Below are 18,735 nucleotides of genomic sequence, written 5' to 3'. Positions count from 1 at the left end.
ATAGAGAACATTTTTTTGTTATTATAATTGTTTTATATAAAAATTAAACTTAGTATATATTAAGTATAGGATTTCAATCAAATATGGATTTACAAAAATACAATAAAAGCTACTGCTTTGAAATCTTAAGAAATAATACCATTATTCATTAACAGCTGATGTTTAAATACAATTATTTTACACGAAATTTGAAAATTGGGGTCCTCTGTGCAGATCATACCCTTACAATGCCAATTTATCTCACAAATATTGTATAATAAATTTAAAAAACTCCCCTTGGGTGTCGCCCGGGTATTGTATCATTGACAAATTTACTGATACCACCAAACTCTTGGCGGTTTTTCCTCGGCTGACCAGACCTAACTGCAAAGTCAGCATTTTTTTTAAAACCGTATTTTTTTTGTTTGTGCAAGTTTAATTATTTCCAATCGAAAATGATACCGACACTGGGGAAAGTGTTTGTTATATTGGTTTTCGGTCGCTCCGAAGTATATATATATATATATATATATGTATGCCGGAGGCTGTTTGGCCTTGCCCTAGGCCAAAAAATCTATAGTTGTGCCGACTCGGTAGCCACCGCACGCGCTAGTGTGCCGCCTCAGTTACGGAGCGCGGTCGACGAGATGAGCGCGACGGGACGACTTTAAGCATCCGACCGGTGTGGCACGGTAGTCACGGTCCCGTCGTCGTCGAGTCGTTCCCTGTTTCGGCCGATTAAAGTATTTCGCATATAGTGGCTTATCAACGCTGCAATGCCGTTGTACTGATAACGCGCGCCCAAACCGTACGTACCATGTTTCCGTAACAGTGCCGTGGTTATCGCGCCACCGACAGCAACACCCGAGCTGGGATACACGACAACTCGGACCGGCAGCTTCCGTGAGTACAGGTTGTTGTAGCACACTTACTGTAGGTTATTTGTAGGGAGGTATCATGGCCAAAAAAAACGCGGAACCGCCAAAAAACGTGTACCGCTTAGTATATTTTATTAGAATAACGTGTCAAGTTTTACACGCTGACGCGCGGTACAACGTCGGAGTGAGAAAATCTCAAAAATCAATATCCTGTGACCTTTTCGTTTCTGGCACCGCTGTTCAACAGGTCTGTTATCTTTTTCGGTTTCCTCGCCCGCCTTTCGATATCAAATCGAATTTTCACTTTCTTGGCAAGCTGTAGTAATTATGACAGCACTTGGTCAAAACTATAATTACAATATTCGTTAGGACAAATTTATAGTAGAGTGTTAACGGGGCAACTACCTAAAGAATGCCATCAATTTGACGTTGATTTTTCTAAATTCAAGTCTAGCATTAAAACTGTAACATGGACCAGGTGCGTGTGCACGAGACGTTCATTAATCTTTAACGAAGCGCACTGTACACAATCGGTTTCAACATAACATTTTGTTTTATAATTGATAACCCGTAGGTGCATCGCGTAATAGGTATATATATATTTTTTTTTATTTCCGAGAGTAAAAAAAAACTTGAACTCGTGAAATCAAGAATAACTTGATTTTTTCCCCTTCGCTAAATTCGGGTTTGATAACTGAAAAGAAAAACTTCAGTTCGACAGCTGGCAATGCGCGAACGACTGACCGGTTCGAATGAAAATATATTGTACGGATAAAAGTACACGATAAGACCGACACTAAAAAGTAAAACCGATACCATAGATTAACAAATTTAATATAAAGGTAAAGCTGTTGGATTTAAAGCTACTTGAAAAAATAATCGCTAAATAAATCTCAATCTAAGCCAATTACTTTTCACAAGACACCGGTTAATTTGCATTTTTATTGCTAATACGTTGTCGGCTGTCTCTTGGTAAACGGCTAACCAGTATCAAGCAAAAATATATACATTTATTTAGATATAAATCATACATTTTAGTTTATTTCTACCATACCCGGACAAGTTAAATGTTAATTTATTTTACCTAGCATCATTTATTTCCTATAGAAACTTGTACTTTTATTTAAATGGTATTTACATATATTTTATAAATATTTAACTAGGTATTCTACAACGTTGTTATGATCTGATTATAAATATTAGGTTTTCATATAGCTTTTATGCAATAACAAATGATAATTGTACACGTGTGTTATTTTGCCAGCAATACTAGAAACGATTTGTTCTTCATATCAGACATCATTTAATTACTTCATTAACTACGGGTTATCGAATTTCGTAAATGTTATAACTAGCCAACTGAGTTATCACAAACCTAACCCACATATCTAGATTTCATAATAGTTGTCTCTGCGGTTTCGGTTAGTCGTTACGTAAAACATTTAATACATAATATTAATAATTTATTAACAACCGTAAAATGTTTTTTTTTTTTATCACTTTTCGGCGATCGTCTGGTTTGTTGTAAAATTTAAATGTTAAATTGTCATAGTTTTTTTAATGGGCTATTATCTTACTTCGAAGCTCTGCTGTCTATAGCTCGTTAGATTTAAAGTTTAAACAGAAGAGATTATCCACCAATACTTTCGGTACTAATACCGATTATATTAATTTAAATTCGGTCCTTCGTTTTGGGCCTTTCCCATGAATCGTAAGTAGTTTAGACGGGGTTAATGGGCTATTAAGTTTTGTCGTGTTGCTGTTAATTGGTAGTTTTTACCTGTGCGGTTGTAATGCGGCAAAAATAATCAATGTCGTGTCTTTGTTAGCGCCACGCGCAATAGTAATCTTATTTATACACTATTATATTGCGTTAAATAAACTCAAGGTTGTTTTTCTTTTTAGACTACCCTTATGTTAGCGTGTTGCCCAACAGTTGCACCGGTCATAACACAATAGTGATTGTAATACATAAAATGTTATAACGCCGTTTAGCATTAAATTATAGATAATTGGTAATCAAGAATCATTTTAGGTAGGACCCAAATTCAACGACGGTAATACACACGAAAATCGATAATTGCAACGTCCTTTCAGACGATCCGAACGACACAAAGTGTAAAGGCGGAAATTAAATGAAATCCTACAAATTTCTAAAAATCAGAGTGCTAATGGATATGGTTTTGTATAAATATGCTGAGTCGGGCGAATGCGATAACAATATAATTATTGCAATAATGAGATAACAAAAAAAAAACTATGCCCGTTGAATGCAAATATGACATTTATCAATATTTAAAGCCAATCGAAGTTAATTACTGGGAATTCAGCATATTTCAGCATGATTCGTCAACTTCTATCTCGTTCCTACATTATGTTTTATATAAGAACGACAGCTATTAAGACCGAATATATTTTGATAACTATAAAGTTATATGAAATATGATTATAAGAACTAGCATTCATCGTCAACCAGATTTTTCATAATTTATTCAGAGCTTTAGAAAATAACAGATCCGTATCGTAAATTTAATCAGTGATTTTGAGTTTTGTAAGCGATAAGATTAAATAATTGAATTTTAATTTTTTACAGCGACTACAAATATTTGTAAAAATTCTAACAGTTATTTTCAAACTTAAATTATATAACATCCGTTGCATATAACCTAATGAAAATGGTCGTCGAAAAAATATTACCGATAAGCACTGAAAAACTGTTTCCAGTATGAAATTGGACCCGGCCAATGCGATCGGGCCCGGCGCGCACAAGTTGTTTTTGCTCTGCGGCTGCCGCAGACTAGTTTAACCGTGGCAATCGCAACGTGCGTTATCGTCGGTGCCTTTGGTCGTGGTACTGTTGCCCCGGCTCTTGGGCAACCTGGACACGGGCTGTATGATGGTGTACGCGCCCAGACTGCCCGTCGTGTTGCGCACGTAATCGCCGAAATTGTTCTTCAGCACGAACAGGAAATGGTCGTAGCCCGCTGTGATTTGCACGGGCGCCCTGCAGTCCTGGCCTTTCGTCACCAACTCGAACATGGACGGATGAAAGTGCGCGTTCACGTCCCACGACCATATCTCGTTTTCGGCGGGGCGCCGGAAGAACATGCGGCTGCCGCCGTCCGATCCCAGCACCGTGATCCTGTACGGCTTCCGGCCCAAATCCATGATGACGGGCCGGGCCACCACCGCGGAACACTGGTCGATGTTGTCCAACTGGACCACGTACATGTGACACCCCGACAGATACGTGACGTACAGCCCGGGACGGCGGGTGCCTTGCATCGTCTTGTGCAATAGTGTCATGAACATGATGTCCCGGTCGGCGTACGCCGTTTTCTCCGGGAACACGATCGTCGACTGCATTTCCTTGTACATGTCAAACATGATGAGCGAGTTTCGGCCGGCATCGGTTATGAACACGAAAGTGTTCTTGGGAGATTGGTGCGCCACGATGAACTGCAAGCACATTTCCACGTCACTGTCTTCTTGTTCCGCGTCGATATCGATTTCATAAGCCTTGTACGTCTAACAATAACACAACAGATACACGGAATTTATCGCTATCGTATTTCTTTTCCTGTAATCGGTACTCACGTCGACGTCGTCGTCGATTTCGACACGGACGATTTTGGGCGGAGCCACGCGTTCGGGTTGTGTCATGGTGTTTATCGTGCCCACGTCCAACGCCCAAAGTATTTCGTGCTTGTCCAGGAACACGTCGACCACGTTGACCAGAGGTTGTGGGTCAGTGTTAGTGTCGCGGGTCCGGTGGGCGCACTGTTGCGGCGGGAACGGCCTGACGTCCGGCTCGACGTTCGTCCGGCACGCGGCCGTCGCCTCGAACATGCCTAACGTAAACGGCACGCCGGGACGGAACCGCGGTGACGAGAGCATCACCCGGCCGCCGCGGGACATTTGGAATCGACTGTGAATCACCGACCGCGGTTCGTATCGTTCCGGCCACACCATACTGGTGCCCAACAAATAATGGTCGAACCGTCTGTCGGGCTGTCCCAGTCGTATTACCGTCATCAACATCAACACCTCAGTCCAGTTCATCTAAACATGACCCTTCGTCTATTAGACTCCCAACGACACGTGTGTATGTGGATATAGGTTAAGTTCGGAGTACATGCGAATTGAGGGTACTGCTTAAATTCTCAGTCAATTATTCAGATAAACGTTTAAGTACATAAGCCACCGGTTTAAAGGAATCGTAGTTGACCGAATTCAAAACTTTTGAAAATCCAAAACCAGTTTTGCGTTATTACATAGCAAAACAATAAACGAAAATATACGAACAAATAGGTAGACAGACGTTTAAAAGATTGTTGATCTCAGCCTTAAATTCAATGGAAATACAATACACAGTAGGCAAATAAAATGTGCACGAAAACAATCAGAAAAAATAAAATAACGTTTAATTTTTCAAAAGTCATAGAGAATGGACCTATTTCCACTTTGATAAAAAATATAGATATTGTATTATGCATCGTGCGCCAGGCTATTGTAAATCGGTACCGCCCTTAGGACAAACTATGCAATGCAAATGAAACTACTCTCCCATAGAGCGTTTGTTCCTGTTTTCATATACACATATTATTCAGTTAATCGAATAAAGACGTATCGTATTTCCAGGGCAAACTGGGCTGAGCAACAACAGTCCATCGGGCCACGCTTTGTTTGAGGTTATGCGATAATGTATTATGATAATATATTATATTATATATTTATGTCCGTGCTTTGTGGATAAATAAATTAGGGATTCATAAACAAACTATGGGTCGTCTATTAAACTTGACCACTGGGGCGGAGTCTGTTCACCTTTATACATTAAAAATATATGATTACATACCGTGCGACTGACGAGCTAATCAAACATTAGTTTTGATTAGAGAAGATACCGTTTTTCTTTCTTGTCGTTCTAACATGATTACACTTGTATGCTGATATTGGTCGTATATTTTATTTTGCTAAAATATTCGATATTATAACAATAAACTTGAATAATTGTTTTGTTGTCATGGGTTTTATTGTTTATTTAATTATTTTAGACGGTATCGCTCAATAATTACTGTGTTCCATGAGTATTGACTGATAAACTATGGGTAAACGGAAACGGAAGTCGAATGTTAAGCATGCTGTGTGTGTATTGGCAACACGAATTAATGGGCAGCTCGCTTTATGTTATGTTGTTAATAAAGTTGTCACTAAAACTTTTAGTTAAAATTGATTCGTGCGAAACGATTGATTTTGTACGTCAACTCAATCGAACGTCATGCCTGATCAATAAAACGCGTTGAAGCCGGTTCTGAGTGTATTAAATAGGATATAATTTTTATTGACCGGCGTTACCGCTGTTCGGACAACTATTATAGTATATATTAACACATATTAACCTTTACTTAAACGTGTCATGGTATGTTTCCCGAAATTAATTCGTGTCGTTTGTTTTGTATTTTTTCAGAATATCTAATTCTAGTCAATAACGGACGTATTCTGATGAGCTGCGTACCACTGCCGCACGACAAGATAGACTTCGGGCAGACCTCTTGAAGTGCAGTCGTTTTCGGGATCGCCATTAGTAAGCCGGTCATTGATGCCGGGCACCTGTGAACTTCCCCAGCTATACGTTTATTTACACTCACACTTATTGATCGGATTCCCGAAGTCATGCGAATGGTATAGCGGTTGGAGATCCAACTTCATTTTGGACTCTAAGGGTTGGCTGAGACGTTGGTCGAAAACCTTTACCAGCCGCCAGTAAACGGGAACAGGGAACCCGGCCAAGGTTGAAGAACAACGCATTTGGATAGCCGCGCAAGAGATGGAACGAAACAGACAGCGGCGGCAGCAGCAATAGAGCGCGCGTGTTGTGGCGTCCGCGAGACACCGTCTGTTTGATGGAAGTGATAACTATAGTGGACGACGAGGAGTGCCACCGCCGGTCGTCATGGACGAAGGACGAGGAGTGCGACGACTATTTGGGAGAACTTTTGAGCAAGTTGTCGCGGGAAAAGGAACGGGACTTTGTGCCGTGCAAACGGGTGTCGCTACAAGTGGAAACCGTGCCGTACGGAATAGTCAGCAACCGGGACGAGGACGAAGAAGACAACGAAGACGACCGGAAGCCGAAGATGCCGGACGGCGGCTGGGGCTGGATGGTCGTGTTTGCTTCACTGATGATATGCTTGATATCGGACGGCATAAGCTTCTCATTCGGGATGCTGTACATCGAGTTCCTCAAGGAGTTCCAGGAGAGCAAGTCGAAGACCGCGTGGATCGGTAGCCTGTTTATGGCCGTTCCGCTGTTGCTGGGCCCCGTCGGTAGCGCGTTGGTCGACAAATTCGGCTGCCGGAAGATGACAATTGTCGGCGGCATCGTGTCCGGCGTCGGGTTCATCATCTCCTCGTTCGCCGACTCCATCGAAATGGTGTTTTTCACGTTCGGTTTTCTGTCTGGGCTTGGTCTGTGCCTATGCTACGTCACCGCCGTGGTCAGTATTGCTTACTGGTTCGATAAAAAGCGCACGCTGGCCACCGGGCTGGGTGCGTGTGGCACCGGTATCGGCACGCTGTTATACGCTCCATTGACGCAATATTCTATCGAAGAGTACGGGTGGCGCGGCACCGTGTTGTTGCTGGCTGGCACGTTTTTCAACTTTTGCGTGTGCGGCGCTCTGATGCGCGATCCCGACTGGCTGATCGCCGAACAGAAGAAGCCAGTGAACGTGTCCAAACCCTGGACGGTAACCGAGGAATCCATTGTCGACCACTTGGCCTTGAGAGACGACGAATCGTCAGCAAAAGACACTGACCGGCAGTATCCGAACGTGGAACAGTTCAGACGGTTGGTAAAAGAAGCGCAGACGGCTGAGTACAAACTGACCGGAGTCTCCACTACTGTCCGGCGGCCATCCAACATCGATCCAGTGTATTCGGGTGGCGCCAATAATGGGTTTAGATCGGTTATAAACCTACCCACCTACATCAAACATAACGAAAAGGTATTATTGGTCTACTTATTATTATTTTATTATATATATATATATATGTATGATTTAACTAGATAATTTTATGAAATATCGAATGGTGAATCTAAAATAATAATTGCATTGATAAGTAAAAATTATATAAACTAGTGACATTCGATTATTATTCTTTTAATTTGAAAAATATACTTATTTACTATTTAAAAGCAGTAATAATAATTAACAATAGAAAAAATTTAATATAAAATATAAATAAGAACGATGAGATTGTCATAAAATTTTACGTCAACATACTTTATTCGAAATAAAGTCTACTATAGGTGATTCTTAATAAATTAAAAAAAGCCCCACATTGTCGCACTAAAGTATTCAAGTATCGGCGAGAATTTGTTTTGCTTTATTATTTTGATAAAATTGATACTTGTGCCATTTATCACAAAGTTATTGAATAAATTAGTTTTAAGTGTTTTCGAAGAACTACGTAGAAACAATAGTATACTTATGTAGAGTAAAGATAAACACATTTTTAACTATTCAATTTTTTATTATTAAAATACTTTTAAATTATTGTTTTTAATAACATATACTAAACTAATAACGATGTAAATTTGATTAAATATCTAGAATTAATTGGGATTAATTGTACAAACGGAGTAAATGTAAATGCAATTATTTGTACAAACAATCAACAATTTTTTATTTTAATTGAAAATGTTTAATTATTTTAGATTTAATGAATTAAAAACTGGAACAAAATAAATATTTTATGGTTGTTTCTATAGACAAATTATATACTTATATTTGCTCTATTTATTTATAAGTATGCCACACAACTGTATATTTTTAAATACAAATACAAATTTTATTTCAATCGTCAAATTTAATTTAAAAAAAGTTAATTTGTGTAGATAAATTTCATAATTAATAGACAAAAATGTATTGATTAGAATGGTGTGACTATGGTGAAATAACATATTGAGTTCGAAAAATATGGAGCTAATTATTAGTCTGAATAAATACTGGCCGGGCGGTGGATAATGCGTTTAGTTTAATAAAGCATACAGTAAGATTTTGATTATTTCAAATAATATTTCTAAAGAATTTATTAAGAATTTTTGATTGGATTATTGTAGTAACTTAATAACCGGAAACAACGTATTAGGAATAACGATTTAGCGCTATTAAAATGTTAAGAAGGGGTCAGAACTGTTTTCGCATTGACTCATTTTTCATATACCTTTCATATGCTGTTCGTTTAAATGGCACAATTTTAGGTATGCTTACTTTAATGCAAATGTACCCGTTTTCTTGTCATGGTCAACGAAAATGTTTATACTTGTCGTCGTTAATTTTCCAGGTCGTTAATGTAAATAAAATAGTGTACTGTTAATACTAATTATACGTTTCTCACTAATACAGCCATTTGTATTCGCAATAGTGTCAACGGTACAACAAAAATTGATTACTCAAAAAACCTAGGACCTTAGACATTACTTGTTATTTAAATTTTGATCGAATTGGCATTTGAAAAGACACGTTAGGCAACTTTTATTATATTCATGCAAAATAATATTATTGTTTATTTGATTTTGTACTGATTTTACTATTATAAGTCTAGAAAGTAAGTCGCGTTAAATAACATTAAGGCTACGTGTTAACATCGCTTTAATAACATTTAATTGGATTTAACACACAAAACATATGTGGGTCACGTTCATCGGATACTATCTTTTCATTTATTTTTTTTTACTGTCACGGCAGACACCTAAAGTAGTAATTATTTATTGTTTCTATTAAAAGTTTCCGACCATTGGGCACAGACATGCTTCATACTTGGCTCTTAATGCGAGTTAAAATAAAACAGTACTTTTAAAAAAAGAAAATAAATTATATTTATTTTAACCACACTTTGGAAACGCGTTACAACGTTGCAGATAGTTTCTAGTACATATAGATTCGACATAATGTATTAAATTATACAGACACATAAAAATGTAATTTCTATTAAGTGAAGTAGGCACTTTTTAAAAGGATAATGTTCTCTTATAGTCCGAAACCCATATTATACTGTACTTCCTCTCCCCAATATCATTTATCCCCACTATGCCCCGATCCCACTGTATTGCCTTTATTTAAATAATTAGTATCCACTAAATATCAGGTATGGGACAGAAATTGGGATTCCTGAGATCCAGTTATTCCTATTGTTACTAAACATATAAAACTAAAAATACGTTAATACTTTATGTTCACACTTATCTGCACAGGTGCCGTTCGAGGTGCTAGAATCTCTGAGTTACAACAAGCGGTTGTTCAACGTGATATTGGAAAACTACCCCAATTTGTTGAATTGTCGGAGCAACAGCGTTAATCACCTGAACCGGTCATCCCCTATGGATCAAGAAGGCAATCGACCGTCGACTTTCAAGAACGACCAACAGTCAGGCACGCCTCCCTTGGTGATGACCATGAAACTGAAACAGTCAAAGAAGAACAACGCAATGGGTTCTGGAGGCATCGTGCCATTAGAGTCGCAAATGACTTATCCACAGCTGGAATACACGGCCGACAATAGCCCCGACAGACCGCCCAAACCGACGTTGAAGAGACAGTTTAGTAGCGTTCAGTCCAACTGGTTGAAGAGTTTGCCATATCACAGGTTAGAACCTTTTTTAGTTACTTTTTTTTTCTAACTTGCTTTATTCAGTAATGATATATCATCTAGAAAAAACTTAAGCACTTATATATGTAATAAAATAATAATAAAAAGCCTTAACCATAAAAATTATACACTCTCCGCGTCCGTATACTCTACGCGGAGAGTATATAATTTTTACGGTTAAGGGTTTTTATTATTATTTTATTATGATTTATATTATATTATATTATGAATTGGATTTCAGGAGCTCAGTAATGTATAAAGGGGCTATATTGCACATTCAGAAAAATTCCAAAAAAGCGTCTTCGTGCCCGGACATTTATAACAATTCAACGTTGACGGTCGCCAGCGAACCAAACTCGGTATGTATCTCATAATCGCCGAAGGTCAGCCGTTTTAACTTAATCTGCTGGCTTTCTGTATTGTTGTATTGTTTTTTTTATGACGTACAAACCGTACCATTTGGATACAGAGTCGATGAAATAAAAAAAACACAATTACTGTATACCTACTACCGTTTTTACAGATTTTACGCAGGTATAGTTATGCCAAAGTAATTAATCACGTGTCGAATAAACGTGAAATTAACGTGCGCCGGGTTAGGCGGAAAAGATCTTATTTTCAGCCAAAATCGTTGAAAAAGGTAAGCGCTGGCCGTTTACTCGCCGTGTACGGTGACAAACGTATGCTCCAGCATGTCGAATTCAAAAGCTAAAATCACCTTTATCTAGGGGGGTAAAAGCCTGAGATCTATGTGACATCAGAGAACGGCTTTTAATGACAAGTTGCAAAATATACACGTTCCACGCATGCACGTCTGACTTGCACACCGGTCGGTCAAACGTCGATTTTGCTGATAGGTTCACTTACACGTCTGATATGCATATTAATAGTACGGGGAAAATATAACAAAGCAGCGTATAACGCACGTGCAACACGTGAGTAAGTAGTAAAGGCTAAAGCTTAAAAAAGCTTCGTCAAGATGGGTTTTTACACTTACTTACTGAGCTAACGACACCAGTGTCCTTGCACGAGCTACTGGAAATTATTATTATTGTAGCATGTTAGCTATTAAGACTTAAAATGTGCACACATATCATGTGCACCATAGAACTCTTAAAGTAAGAGTAAAATATGTGTTTGGGCTGTTGAACGGGACAATCCCACTGGGGAGAATCGAACAAACACGATCTTTACTCAAGACAGTCAAAACGATGTGCTCTTCTCCGTGTGTCGGCTGTCTGCAGTTCATATCATTGAAATCGGTCGACACGCCCGATGTGGTTATATTGTTTACTTATGACGTTTGGTTGTCCGGATAGCCGACTTGAATAAAAATCAAGGTGATGAGAGGCAGAGCGTATGAGAGGGTCGCACACTGGAAATATTGGCCTTGTCAGGCGGCTGTGTTAGATAAAGATTAATGTGTTACTAGGCTTCATTCACGCACACCGTCAATAGCGGCCCAGTAACAGTACGGAATCATAATAATAATATGTAAAGCGTCAGAAAAGCTATTTCGAATCAAAACACCGTCAATGCGAATTCTATACAGCACATCTGTTGGAATAATCTCTAATGTATTTCTTGCACAAGTGGCTTAATTCCATTGGTATTGCGAAATAAGCTTGTCAGACTCCATAGTTTAACAGAGTAAATTGTGCGATCCGTTATTTGTGTTATTGTCAAATTAAGTTTTCGTTACACGCACAGGAAATCTACCGTTTGATCGCCGTTTATCTGAAAACATGTATTTTTTTTTTGTCGCGTGCAAGAAAACTCGATCATCGAATACATTGAAAAATTACACCGAAGCTTTTAGAAAAATGTTATTTTCGTTTTCAGTGTATTATTGTTTTTGTTATTGAATATGGCATTAGTAGCGTGTTGACTATTACAGCGGTCTAATGGCGAAAGCTCAATTCAATTCCATAAAGGTCCGCGCCAACTGTCACTAATGCCGATTTATCAGTATTTCGGCCAAATCGGATAAGTCGTTGTTTGTGATTTTCTCCCTCGATCGTTCCGGATTTTATTTACTATTGCTGTTGACGTCGTTGATAGCGTTTTGACGGCAGCTTAGCATGTCAAAACTTAAGAGCTATACACTGCAGTGTGACGATAGCACCGGCACTACTCAATTGGTATTTAAAGGCCACTATTAACTATAATAATCGATAATGTAGTGATAAACAAAACTTAGTAATAAATACAAACATGTATTTAATTATTAAATTATGCATTTTTTTTGTAGAGATTTATTTAGCCAAAAAATATGTATTTCAAACCTAAACGATTTTTTTTTTAATGCATATGGCTTCGGCGAAAAAATATTAAGTAATACGAATTACAATTACAATTACAACCCAATTTTAGACCGTTTTGTATTTAAGTCCATCATGAGGCGGACCTCAACGTTTTTTTTTTAACTAACGATTAACTTACGTGAAACAATATTAAATAATTTTTGGGTAGTACTAGTTACAATACGAACCGTTGTAATATATTTTTTAAAACAATTTCTATAGGCATCACCACTGGAAGTCATATCCACCGATTTGGAGGAAGTGACTTTTGTCTGGCAATTAATATCCCAACCCTGTTAGGAGTTAGGACAATGTGGCCGGTGCTCCGTATTGTGTACTAGTTAATATAACAAAATTATTCTATTCAACCGTTCTGAGTCTGATGTGTTGGCCATATTTTGATTCCCATCACTATGTTTTGCAAATAGGTCATGCCGGTACAGCTTTCTAGGGAGACGAAACCATATTGAGAGCAGGATTTCCTGAAAATATCGACCTTTCTAATGTCCATTAAGACTGGGTCTGACTGTATTTAAAATTTGTAAATATTGTTCAAAAAACGTATTCATTTACATAGATCAATATATTGCAATGATCTCCACACTGCAGGGTCATTGATTCATCGTAGATTGCTGTGTTAGCTCGTGTTTATAATTTAATGAACCAGCTACTCTGATCTTATTATTATATAAAGTTAGCTATAAAAAAAATATAATAAAACTCTTTTTCGCGGTCGGGTAAAAATGAGTAGATATATATAGAAAGACGGTTGTAAAACCATTAGTGCTATATCCTCATTCCTCAGCTGTGTTGTGTTTACTTAATATTAATTTCCATTTGAAAATAATTCTTTTATGTGGTGTTATCATATTACATATTACTATCGGTTACAAAATTATCATTGCAGTGGGACGATGGTCGATTTGTCGCCGTTAATGAATTGGGAGTCAAGGATTGCTTTATACTTTACAACACGATGTGCACTTTATATTATAGTGTCATATCCTCCCGGAATTTAAGCAATTTTTCTTCGTTTATTTGTGTAATGTTATTAGTCATTTCGACCATAAGCCCGTCAGCCCCGTCGAAAAACATTTATAACTGAAAAAAATGTTTACTATTATATTAACTCATGCGGGTTCTCGCTTAATACTAATGCACCTATCTAAATCGCGTGCGTTTCGAATCTTGCGCTTTTATATTATGATAATGAGAATTAATAAAAAGGTTATGAAAAATAGAAACGTCTACGTCCAAGTGGCACGTGGACAAATATTTTCGCGCTGGTATTTCTTAATAAATAAAATTTAGATAAGTGCATAGTTTTGCGGCGGAATTTCTAATACGCCACCGAAACGGCATGGCAGTATAAAACAATATCAGGTACGTTTTATGCATCGATACACAGTGGTTTTGGCGTACCCTGTGTAGGGTTTTTTGGCATGTTGAGTCGGGTGAAAAGCTTATACTAGCGATCGATAGCCACCGCCACCGCGCGCGCAACCGCTCTCTGCTCAGCGATTCCTCTGCCGTTTTAAACTTTTATGCGAACACATGGGACAAGAGAAATAATACAATAAACAAAAAATAATAACTGAACATGACAAACGGCATGTCATTGTTTGACGTGGACTTACGCGAACCGTCTTGTTTGTCAACCGAATACAATCTTTCATTGGCTGAAAACATTAACATTGGACGCCAACCCAGATGGAGCTTAGCGGCTCTATCTGTCTGGCTTTATAAAAAATATTTTTGTTTTATTGTAACAATAGGGAATTAGGTTTGTGAGAATTGTTTGTTCACCGGCTATTTGTATTAACGTGCAATTTCTGTAAATCTTGGCACGCCATTATTGCGGTAATACGAAACGCAGAGAAAGGCCATGTATATTATAATAATATAATGCAACGAGTGACGAGCCGATTGTTTAGCGTTAAGCGCTTAGCAATTCCCTAAAAACTATAGTTCACTTCATGTTGATGTAAAAAAAAAAAAAAACTATTCTTGTAAAATCAATAATTTTTCAATTCCACAACAAAGTTAAAAATTCTGACCGGTTACACATATTTTTGAGTTTTATCATTATTGCATTTTGTACACATATAAACTAATTAGACGTATGAAAAAGAAATTTAATGGCCAAAAGAAGAAAAAGTGCATATATATTCAGTATTCAGTCTCAAAACTGCTACATTTCAGATATTTATGAATAATTCAAATTGTAGTTAAAAAATACCGCATAATAGAGTGTCTCGAATAACTTCAGTGCTTTTAAATCTAAGGGCAATAAATCTTAAACCGCACACCTATTCAAGTAGGGTATACCTACATAATGCTGTGTACATTACAATATGAAAACGAATGCAACACGGCAATATTTACATTGCAATAATGTTAACCTTTTATCGCGGTATATTTATTGTGCATATCTTTAACACCAACACAATATAATTTTTTAATAATTTATTTTAAACAATAATTGATTTATTATTTATCAGGCGAGGATGAGATTCGGTTCGTATTCTCAGCAACCACTATAAACACTACTATAAATACAATTACCTTCAACAATCGTTCTTTTATAATGAGTGAAACAATGTAATCTATTCTTTCTTATTTACTCATTCATTACTGGGCTTATTCCTAAAATACCTCTTCTCAATAAATCCATTATATTATTAAATATTACCTACGATTTGTACAAAATATAATAATATCCAGTATCCACTCATACGATATTTCTTATTACGTAGGAATGGTACGCCGAAGTAAAAGAGCTATTGAGTGGGATCCTGGACTTCAGCATGTTTTTGGAACTTCATTTCCTGTTACTTTCTTTGTCCACCATACTTCTCTTCACATGGTTCATCGTGCCCTACTTTTATCTTACCGATTTCGTCATGGCCAAAGGATTGTCTGATACTCAAGCATCCACAATTATCAGCACTATTGGAGCTACGAACACCGTTGGGATGGTTTGTATTTAAATGTTAATTTCTCGGCACTGTTTTAAATCAAACAAATGATTTAAAGGCCATCGACTACTTAGATTTGACTGTAAAGTAATGTAAAGTGGTGTAATGGTTATTGTATATTTTTAGATTTTGCTTGGTTGGGCCGGAGACTATCCATGGATGAACGTGACCAAAGTGTACGCTATATGTTTGGTCGGTTGTGGAGTTTGCTGTGCTATTATGCCATTGTTTATCAAGAGTTTCTGGTCACTCATAGTCATTGGTGGCATATTTGGCCTGTTCTTCGCTTCCAACTTTTCGTTCACTCCGGCCATCCTCGGCGAACTCATACCGTTGGATAGGTTTACAACAGCCTACGGACTGATGTTGCTGTGCCAAGGAATCGGCAACCTCCTAGGTCCACCGTTAGCAGGTAAACTCGTTTCCAACCATTATTTATGTTAACATCATATTATATAATCTAAAATTGACTTAAACTATTATTTTACATGCAGGATGGGTTTCGGACGTGACCGGAGTTTGGGATTTTTCATTCTACTTGGCTGGTCTGTGGATACTCGTGTCGGGCATACTGGTCGGCCTTATTCCTTACACAAAGAACCGTATTTTGTGGGGTAAAGGACACCTGGAAACCGATCGAGAAAGCATCAGATCATAAATAAATAATAGATAAAAACACAATACTATAAAGAGAAGGATATTATAGAATACAACATAACTAAATTGAAAGTAGCAGAGACTACACGGATTCTATCTGATTGATTCTGACTGAATTGTTCTATATGATAGATAGAACAATTTATTCCTCAATAAATCTTGTGATACAATTACGATAGATATTGTTACCTGTACCTGAGCAACTATCGAATGCGATAATACTCTGTTGTATGTAATTATGATGTTAATTTGCAACAGTATATTTTAATATAACTGCAACTACCACCATCGACTTACTCTATGTACTCTAGCTTCGGTGTTCATAATTAAAATAATTTTTCGTCGATTTTTTTTTAAATAGTTAATTTTAATTCGTTTTTAATGTTAATTGTTTTTTCTTAGTACTAAAACATTTTCCTATTTCAATTTAAAATTAATTGATGATAGTTTAATCGTTGTTTTTCTGTTTATTAAGTGCTAAATATCTTTCTTAAATTTATTTTTAAATTTACCGTTAAAATAATATATTGTTATTGACTTTGTCAGTGGTCAGAAAAATACATTATAAGATGACCAAACATGAAATCATTAGATTAATTTATTAGACCGTATAGGTGTATAATATTATATACGACGTAATTTGGTCAGAACGAAATTAAGTTGATCGTTTTAAAACAATAATTGTGATGTGTTATGTTTATTTAGTGTTGTAATTATTTATTTATGTTGATCTTGTTCAATGTTGTACTTTTTATTATTCTCATGTTACCCACTAGTATTAACAATTATATCAAGATACCTACCAAATGTTGTAAGTACCTATTGTTATAGATCATAAAAAAGGTACTCCACAACTCGTATACTACAACTTATAGTTTACTTATTCAGTAAATGGTAACTCTTAACCAATAACAGTAATTATTATTTATTATTGGACAGTTTTCACGCTCTTCCAAGACACAAGTTAATCCTCAATATTATTGATTCTCACATCATGAAATTAATTTAGGTATTATTTTTAACGCCTTTGGTATAGTAACCGCATTTAAGAGGTTTTAGATTATGAGACAATCATGTCTAGATTATTTGTTATCCAAAAATGTTGTTAGTGTTTTATAATTATTGTCTTTTTCAAACAGTCATATAAATGCTTTACGAAATTTTAAGAAAACCAAACACCGTTGACATAATATGATGCGGTGGACCAAGCAATATTTTAGTATTTAAGAGAATTTTTTTTGTATAAAACGCAATCAGTTTAATTGGGAGTCTATGTTTTAAGGTAACTGTTGGTTCGTTTCGTCTATATAACTATTTATTATTATTATTATTTGGCTCAAGTATAATATTGTAACTCAATGATCTTCCATTTTTGTTATATTATTTGTCTGTTGGTTCTCTAAATTGAACAATAAATATACGCATGTACTGACTATACTGGACGTAGTTGTTACATATAGATATATTTATTAAACAAATATTTAATGTTAGAACGTAATTTTTAAATTATTATGTAATGAGTGCGACATTGTCTGTTATTTAAACATTTTATCACTATTATCGTTGTTAAATATATTATTTGCATCTGTTATTTAAATATATCTTTATATATATATATATATTTCTTCTGTGCGTGTGTAAGTATGCAAACTCCTTCTAAACGGCTGGACAGATTTTTATGAAATTTTGTGTGTGCGATTAAGTTACTTCGAGAAAGGTTTAAATTCACAATTTGATCCGATAGAACATGTTTTTAATAAGTAATTAATTAAAATGACTATCAATAGTATCAATAGTTATCAACACATCTCTATGGTTTTCCATACCACTGGGGTACAGTGATTCAATCAGCTGATTGTGTGTCTATTCTAATATACGGGCAACGCCGGGTCGGGACAGCTTATCTTGTATATTATTGAAAACTATTATGTTACTGTAATATACATTATCAGGGATTTGAACCCAAATAACCCAATATACCTAAAACTAAACAATATCCAAAATACAAAATTGCCTGTTAACGGTCTTCTAAACACTAGAAATCAAACATTTTTTAAGCCATTAACGAAAAGTTAGTATTAGAACAGTTGCTTTGAGCTATAAAACCTTACAATAAACGTGGAACCCGGGAGAGGCTTATAAAGTACTTATTATTAAAAATATAAATAAAATTTGACATTTTAATTTAGGTTTTAAGTTTTTTTACTAATAAAACTTATTTTTATAAAGCAATAAAGTAAAAACTAAGAATTAACCGGACATTAACGAGTTAATAGTTTTATA

General features: G+C 36.4%; 2 protein-coding genes across 5 annotated transcripts; one reads left to right on the top strand and one right to left on the bottom strand.

Annotated features, from left to right (window-relative positions):
* Positions 1 to 629: 629 nt before the first annotated feature.
* On the top strand, positions 630 to 18,012 carry LOC126841098 (monocarboxylate transporter 12-B-like). Of its 4 annotated transcripts, none has more exons than XM_050577362.1 (8): positions 630 to 882; positions 6,328 to 7,867; positions 10,120 to 10,511; positions 10,756 to 10,873; positions 11,038 to 11,154; positions 15,574 to 15,795; positions 15,922 to 16,207; positions 16,290 to 18,012. In XM_050577362.1, exons 2-8 carry the CDS (start codon positions 6,764 to 6,766, stop codon positions 16,451 to 16,453), a joined length of 2,403 nt encoding a protein of 800 aa, XP_050433319.1. In that variant the 5' UTR covers positions 630 to 882; positions 6,328 to 6,763; the 3' UTR covers positions 16,454 to 18,012. The 4 variants fall into 4 exon arrangements, with proteins under 4 accessions (XP_050433319.1, XP_050433320.1, XP_050433322.1 ...); XM_050577363.1 differs by having other exon boundaries at positions 630 to 892; XM_050577364.1 differs by lacking the exon at positions 630 to 882 and adding an exon at positions 1,017 to 1,104.
* LOC126840720 (uncharacterized) lies at positions 3,660 to 4,919 on the bottom strand. Its single transcript, XM_050576636.1, has 2 exons — positions 4,455 to 4,919; positions 3,660 to 4,385 (listed from the first exon to the last, which is right to left on the bottom strand). The coding sequence occupies exons 1-2, from the start codon at positions 4,917 to 4,919 to the stop codon at positions 3,660 to 3,662; spliced, it is 1,191 nt and encodes a 396-aa protein (XP_050432593.1).
* Positions 18,013 to 18,735: the final 723 nt, after the last annotated feature.

This window comes from Adelges cooleyi, unplaced genomic scaffold (genome assembly GCF_023614345.1).
Source record: "Adelges cooleyi isolate 19-005CV unplaced genomic scaffold, UGA_ACOO_1.1 ACOO_flye_CR_arks_rails_tigmint_CR_PRNA_376, whole genome shotgun sequence".
Classification (NCBI taxonomy): Eukaryota; Metazoa; Arthropoda; class Insecta; order Hemiptera; family Adelgidae; genus Adelges; species Adelges cooleyi.
The sequence above is the reverse complement of the archived record's forward strand: the minus strand, read 5'-3'. Positions and strand labels throughout refer to the sequence as shown.

Coding starts and splice junctions, on each gene's coding strand:
- LOC126841098 (XM_050577362.1), top strand. CDS start 6,764: ATGGAAGTGATAACTATAGTGGACGACGAGGAGTGCCACCGCCGGTCG. Junction 7,868..10,119: donor ACATCAAACATAACGAAAAG/GTATTATTGGTC, acceptor TTATCTGCACAG/GTGCCGTTCGAGGTGCTAGA. Junction 11,155..15,573: donor AGCCAAAATCGTTGAAAAAG/GTAAGCGCTGGC, acceptor CTTATTACGTAG/GAATGGTACGCCGAAGTAAA.
- LOC126840720 (XM_050576636.1), bottom strand. CDS start 4,919: ATGAACTGGACTGAGGTGTTGATGTTGATGACGGTAATACGACTGGGA. Junction 4,386..4,454: donor AAATCGACGACGACGTCGAC/GTGAGTACCGAT, acceptor TGTTATTGTTAG/ACGTACAAGGCTTATGAAAT.